Below are 7,031 nucleotides of genomic sequence, written 5' to 3' on the forward strand. Positions count from 1 at the left end.
ACAGCATTCTATTCGCTTTTATATCTTTGCTGCAGCAGCAGCTTTCTGTTCGCCTTTGTGTCTTTGCTGCTGCGGCAGCAGCAGCCTGCAGCGAATTCTTTTACTGGCAATTGGGCGATGCTGCAGCAGCAAAGTTTGCGAAGAAGAAGACACAAGAGCAGCAGCAGCAAAAGGCAGCAAATTCAAACAAACAAACCACAGGGTACACAGGCCTCTTTCTTTGCTGCTGCTGCCACTCTTTGAATGGTGAATGGTTTATTATTAAATTATAATTTTTAAACTTAATTACAATTTAAAAAAACTAAAATTAAAGTCCATTTTAGGCAGCCAAGCTGCTGCGTGGGTCTGCTCTGCAGCCACCGTGAGGTGTCTGGTGAGCTCGTTGAGCTTTTTCAGACCATGCAGCATCTTAAAACTGAATAATTAAAATAAAAAGGTATTTTATTTGATTATTTTATCCAGAATAATGCATTTAATGCAAAGATTGCAACAGAAACAAAGAACTTCCGCCACTTCCCGCTCCTACACGGCGGCACCCCCTCAGTGCCAACTCTGAGGTGTACAAACAGCAGAGACACTCTGAGGTGTACAGACAGCAGAGACACGCTGCTTGTCTGCCGTAAAAGGCAGCGACAAGGATTTTAAAATGCAGATTAGTTTTTAATTTAATGTTTGATTTAATTTAAAATAAATAAATAAGTGGATATCGTTTGGTGTAGTGGTTATTTCTTGCAAGGATATGTAGTAGCAGTGTGTGCGCCGCTGCACACACTGCACCTTCTTGCGGTGCATTTGGGCCAAAAGTCTGCAGCAAATTGACAATTAAAGTAATAAATTAAAATAATAAATTATTTTGAATTTATTTTTTTTGAATTTCCGCCAAATGCGCCCAGAATGCCGGCGCGTTGCACAGTGCTGCTCAGGTGTATGGACACCTCGACTCCAGCGGAGGCCTGCCGCCTCCGCGGAAAAGTGTTTCCAGGGCCCTTTCTAGAAGTTTAAGTTGCACTAAAAAGGTATTTTTAAGAGGCTATTTATACAGGAGTTCTTTGTTATTGGACAGGAGTGGATTTGGTAGAATTTTGCAAAAGAGTTCTGGAAAAAGAAGGCAAGGGAGCAATTCCGGCGGGACTTCGGGGCGGCGAGCAGCGGCGCGCTGTCTCGACACCTGGCCGGGATTAGACGCGCAAAGTTTGAATTAAATAGAAAATAAAAATAAATTAAATAAAATAAATTAAAAAGAATTCTAATTTGAATTCGGAAAAGGGATTTCGGGTCCCAATGGCACTTGTGCATGAGAGGGTGACCAGCCCGGGGCTGCGCGCGGCGCGCAGCAGCGGCTGCTGCCCCGGAAACCGCGTTTTCTGGCTGTAATTTAATTTAATTTAATTTAATTTAATGTATTTATAATTTTATTCTTTTTTTTTTCTTTTTTTAACTCCAATTGCCCCTCCAGAAGCGCCTGGAGGCCCACCATGGCGAGGCCCGCGCAGGTGGCGCCCACGCGGCGTCTGTACACCCCAGAGCCCGCCACGCAGCAGCCCCTCCAGACTGCCTCTACTCACTTTTCTTTCACTTTTGAGAATCCCGACGACTTGCCGGCATACGGGGGCCCTTTGGAGGGCCCCTATGCGGCGTCTTGGGGTCCCGCGGGGCCCCTGGGGGTCCCCCCGGAGCTGCAGCAGCTGCAGCAGCAGCAGCAGCAGCAGAACAGCTGGGCCTTCGAGGGGGCCCCCAAGGGCCCCTTCCCGAGCCCCCGGCGAAGGGCGATTTTCAGGTCTTCCGTATTTGCTGCTGTGGCGCTGCTGCTGTGCCTGGGGGGCCTGAAAGCCGCGCAGCAGCGGCAGCAGCAGCAGCAGCAGCAGCAGCAGCAGGTCGCGGCGGCGGCCGCTGCTGCTCCTGCTGCTCCTGCTGCTGCTGCTGCGTCCGAAGACGCGCAGCGGTGGGCGCAGGCGCTGGCAGCCAGCGCGGACGAGCTGCAGGTGACTTGGAAAAGAGTTTCTCGAGAAGTTCGAGAAGCTTTTGTGCAGAACTTTTCGCCTTTGGCGGGTTTTTCGGGAGAGTCTGGAGAGCGGGAGGCGCTGCTGCTGCTGCAGCAGCAAACGGAAGCCATCTGGAGCTTGCTGCCGCGCGAGGGCGCCTCGGAGACGCAAAAAACGGAGTTTCTGCTGCACGCGAAGCTGCTGCAGGCCGTTTGCTGCGCTGCAGCAGCAAGGCTCCGCAGCCTCGCCAAACTCGAAGCAGCAGCAGCAGAAGGGGGGCCCCCCGTGGCCCTCTTGGGGGGCCCCCCTGTCCGGAGTGGGTTTTATTTGGGGCCCAAAGGACAAAGAAGTATGACTTTTCGCGAGTTCCTGGAGCTGCTGCCGCAGTCTGCTGCAGCAGCAGCAGCAGCAGCAGCAGGAGCGGACGGCGAAGCAGCAGTGCCCGCGGAAGCTGCGGAGAGACTCGCGGGGCTGCTGCAGGTGGAAGAAAAGTATTTGGAAAATGACAAAAGTGTTTTGGAAATGTTTAAATCAATTGGGGATTTGTTGGAGTTGGGGTTTTGGAAAAAAGGCGAAGAGGCGGAGGAGTTCGTGGGGTTTTTGCGGCACCGCGAGAAGGCCCTCGAAAACGCTAAAAGAGAGGTTTACTTCGAAAACCCTTTTCTGCTTTTGACTCATTTGAAAAGCAAATGGAAAGAAGAAGAAGTGGAGAGGCTTTCGCAGCAGCTGTGGCAGGAGCAGCAGGGGCGGCTGGCCGACGCAGTGCGCCAGAAACTCGAAACTGCTCAAGTTGCTTTTTCCGAAAACTCCCTCTTCGCTTTCGCCATTTTCCTCCTTTAGCGCTTTTCCAAACCACAATTAAACACTTTATTTGAATTCCCCGCTCTTTTTGATGCCGGGCCGCGTTGAAACGGCGGGTGTACGTACACCCCAGCCTGCATGCACGCCGCCCGGTGTACGTACACCCGCGCAACCCAAACGCCAGTCCTTTCCAGTTCTTGTTTTTTGCTCTTCACTAATGCGGTTCTCTCCACGAGAAACTCTTTTATTTGTCGCTCCCAACTCCCGGTTCCCTTTGCTGCTGCGGCGCCTGCTGCTGCAGCGCAGCAGCAGCTTTTTTCAGACCCCGCGGAACTGAACCGGCCGACTCCCGTCGAAACCTCTCCTCGGGCTTCTCTCAAGACTTTTAAATGAACAAATTTGAATAAATATGAACAAATTAATATCAATAAATCAACTAATTCATAAATAAATGCACTTTGTGCCGCAGAAAGTGCTCTCAGCTTCGATTTGCAAAAATCGAGAGTTGCGAACTTCCGGCCGTCGTCTTCCAGTGTACGTACATTGCAAATCCCGCGGCTCTCTCCCTCTAAGTTTAATTCCAAAAGGCTTTTCATAATTTATTTTCAAAATAAAATAATAAAAAATGAAATCAACTCTCCAGTCTTTTTGTTTGCACAGTGGAGTCAAGAGTGGTCCGGTGTCTAGGGAGGTCTGAACACGCTGCGGCGACTGCAACGCAATTCAAACCATTTTGAACTCGCTTTTCGGAAAAGTCGTTTAATTTTAAATTAAAAAAGTGTTTAAAATGTTATTTATTTATTTATTTCAAAATTTAATTCTGAATTCCCCGAAAATTTCGAAAAGAAACACCCCAGTGGCGCCGCACCGCTCGGGTGTCTAGACACTGCGCCCTCGCGCCGCTGCTCACCAGCGTAGACGAAACGCGCGAAAGAAATAAATATTTTAATTCAAACATTTTAATTTAATTTAAAATATTAAATCTTTTATTTAAAATAAATTGAGAAATTACTTGCGAAACACCCGCCCCAGACACACAGCATGGGCAGACCAAACGCCAGCCTAAACCCTAAACCCTAAACCCTAAAGAAAGCCTGAAACCCACATTGCGAATCTCACAAACCCTACACTAACTGTTGCAGAAACTTTTCGAAAACGAAATATTTAAAATGTTTGAATATTTAAAAAGTTTTAAATTTAAAACGCTTTTAAAATTTTGATTTTATTCTTTTCAAGTTGAAGACCAAAGCGAGCTTAACTCTGCGTCTTTATGAGTTTATTTTATTTCAAAATAGTTTTTGAAATTAAAAATAATTAAATTGCAAAATAAAACATATAAAATCTTTTTTGCTGCTGCTGCACAATATAAGGTCTTGTTGCTGCGCTGGCTGGCCATTTCATTTAATTACAAAAGATTTTAAAATAAAAATTAAAATAAAATTATAAATGATCGGTTTGAGCCTTTTGAAAAAGCATTAAATCTTTTTAAACTAAAAAGAAATAAATCTTCAGAGAAATAATTCGCTGCTGCAGCAGCTGCTGCAGCAGCTGCTGCAGCAAATTCATTTAGTGAGGACTTTCGCTGCTGCATGCTGCTGCTGCACTTTCGTGGGGGCCCGCAGGAGCGCTGCAGCAGAAGGTTCTGCTTCTCCGCGAGCACCAGCAGCAGCAGCAGCAGCTGCTGCTGCTGCTGCTGCAGCAGCTGCTGCTGCTCTCAGTCTAATCAGCAGCAGCAACAGAAGAATCAGGAGAGAGCCTTCTGGAGGCTGGTCCCTAAACAGCTGTTTGCAGATTTCGCAATTAAATTAAATTTAAAAAAAATTAAATTAAATGAAATCAAATTAATTAAATCAATTAAATTAAATTAAATTAAATTAAATTATTTTTCAAATAAACCAACGCAGTAGCTTCTCTCCCGCAGCAAGCTGGGGCCAAGTCCGGCTTGTGGCTAGCTAGCTGCAGCAGCAGCAGCTAGCCAAAACGGAGGGGCTTTACTGTTGCAGCAGCAACAGTTGCAGCAGCAGCAGCTGCAGCAGCTGCAGCAGCAGCTGCTAGCCAAAACATAGGGGCTCTGCTGCTGCTGCAGCAGCAGCAGCTAGCCAAAACGGAAGGGCTTTGCCGCTGCAGCTAGCTGAGATAAACAGAAATAGCTAGCTGAGATAAACAGCAGCAGCTAGCTGAGACAAGCAGCAGCAACTAGCTAAGACAAGCAGCAGCAACTAGCTAAGACAAGCAGCAGCAGCAGCAGCAGCAGCAGAACTTTTGCGTTTTTTCTCATTTCCAGTTGCTGGCAGCAAACTAAACTTTTTGAAAGCTTTAAATGGACTAATTCATTAATTAAATATATTTTTAAATTTCTTTTTAAACATATTTTAATTTCTTTTTTAAATATTTGATTTGAAAAAAGAAATAAACCTTTTAATCCTTCTCGCTGTTTGCGAGAGAACCTGTTCAGCGGTGACCTGCTGCACCTTTTGCTGCAGTTTGCTGCATCAGCAAAACGAACAAAAAGATCTTTTTAATCTCTTTTTAAAGATCCTTTCAATTTATTTAAAAAGATCTTTTTATTTATTTAAAAAGATCTTTTTACTTTATTTTAAAAGATCTTTTTAATTCATATTTTGAACTCGTTTCTTCTGCAGGTCTTCTGGTCTTCCCATTCGGCTGCTGCAGCACAAATTAGCCCCTGCGATTTTACCTGCTGCTTTTTTACCTGCTGCTGCTGCTGCTGCTGCTGCTGCTGCTGCTGCTGCTGCTGCTGCTGCGGCTGCTGCTGCTGCTGCTGCTGCTGCTCAGCGGATGGGCAGGCTGAGCTCGCCGTCCTCCAGGAGTTGTTCTTTTATGAAATTAAGAAAAAGTTCTCCAATATAATCATAACGAGGGGCGAGATCGGCCTCAGTTTGGGGCTGGAAGGGGTGGATCATCCTGGCGTTGGCGGCGGCGGCGGCCAGTGCAAGGAGGAGCGAAACTGCGGAAAATTGGAGTTTCATTCTCGTTTTTGAACAAACTTGCGATCAATTTGCAATTCAAATTCAAAATAAAGCACTTTTAATCCAAGTTTTCCACTTTTTAGACCAGTTTCACCGCGAAATGAAGCTGCTCAACACTTGCTCACGTTGCTGCTCCCGCACAGGACGGGCGCGGCTGCTCGCGCGACTCCCCCACGATAGGTGACCTTCGGGGCTTGAACTGCTCCAAACGTTCATATTAATTAACTTTTAATATTTAATTTGTTTTAATTTCTTCTGATTTGTTTTAATTCGTTTCGATGAATTTTAAAAATTTCAGAAAGCTTTAAAAACCAGAAATTCGTCTTTTCCCCCTCAACAGCCTCTTTGTGTGCTGCAGCCGAAGCTCAGCCCAACTGGAACTGATTAAGCACTTTCAAAAAGCATTTCTTTCGTTTTGAAATCTTTATTAAATCTATTACTTTTATATTTATCTTTTTTATATTTATTTATCTGCTTTCCGTCTACATTTATATAGCCCTGGCCCGTTGCAATTTGCTGATCTCACTCACTCCAGGTGACCTGTGTGCAAGTGCAGCAGCGTACTTCTTCTTTCTTTCGCCTCAAGATTAGGTAATTGAATTTGAATTATGAAATTAAATCTGAATTATAAAATTAAATCTAAAAGATTATTTAATTGCTTTCATTCAAGGGCTTTCTTTGCAATATCCTTCGCTGGAGTTCCATTTCAAGAGTTGTTCCCATTTCTTATCCGCCCGGTGCAGTTCTGCTGGTGTTTTGAATGAATTTTTGAATCAAAAATAGATTTATTTGAATAATATTTGAATAATATTGGAATAATGATTTAATAATAATTAAATTAGAACAAATTGACTAATTTTACCGCAGCACTTCAGTGTGCACTAGAGCCTTCTAGTTTTTCTTCTCTGCATCGCTGTGTAGGCATATAGGTGAAACATGAACTTCTTCTATTTTTCAAAATGGAATTGAGCTGTAATGACACCATTTGTTTTGATTTTAAATCGTTCCAAGTTGTTTAAAAATGGTATTTTTAATTTTAATTCAAAAAGCCAAAAGTTTCGGGAAAGAAAGATATCTAGAAACGGGTTTTGTGCAACTCAGCAAAACTGTATGAGTCGCTGCCGGTTTAAATGCAACAACGTGATCTAGTTGAGTTTAAATGTGTTTTTAATTTTGATTTTATATTCAAATTCCAATATATAAAATCACATTAAATGGATTTATTTTCTTTTTCTTCTTTCCACTTCTTCTGCAGCCC

The 7,031-nt window shown here is 44.3% G+C and overlaps 1 protein-coding gene across 1 annotated transcript; it reads left to right on the forward strand.

Moving 5' to 3' along the window:
* Window positions 1–1,475: 1,475 nt before the first annotated feature.
* On the forward strand, window positions 1,476–2,822 carry ETH_00017955 (uncharacterized protein; the record flags this gene model as incomplete). The annotated part of the gene is made up of 1 exon (XM_013373830.1): window positions 1,476–2,822. One exon carries the CDS (start codon window positions 1,476–1,478, stop codon window positions 2,820–2,822), a length of 1,347 nt encoding a protein of 448 aa, XP_013229284.1.
* Window positions 2,823–7,031: the final 4,209 nt, after the last annotated feature.

This window comes from Eimeria tenella, genomic scaffold (genome assembly GCF_000499545.2).
Source record: "Eimeria tenella Houghton genomic scaffold, Eth_scaff178, whole genome shotgun sequence".
Lineage (NCBI taxonomy): Eukaryota > Apicomplexa > Conoidasida > Eucoccidiorida > Eimeriidae > Eimeria > Eimeria tenella.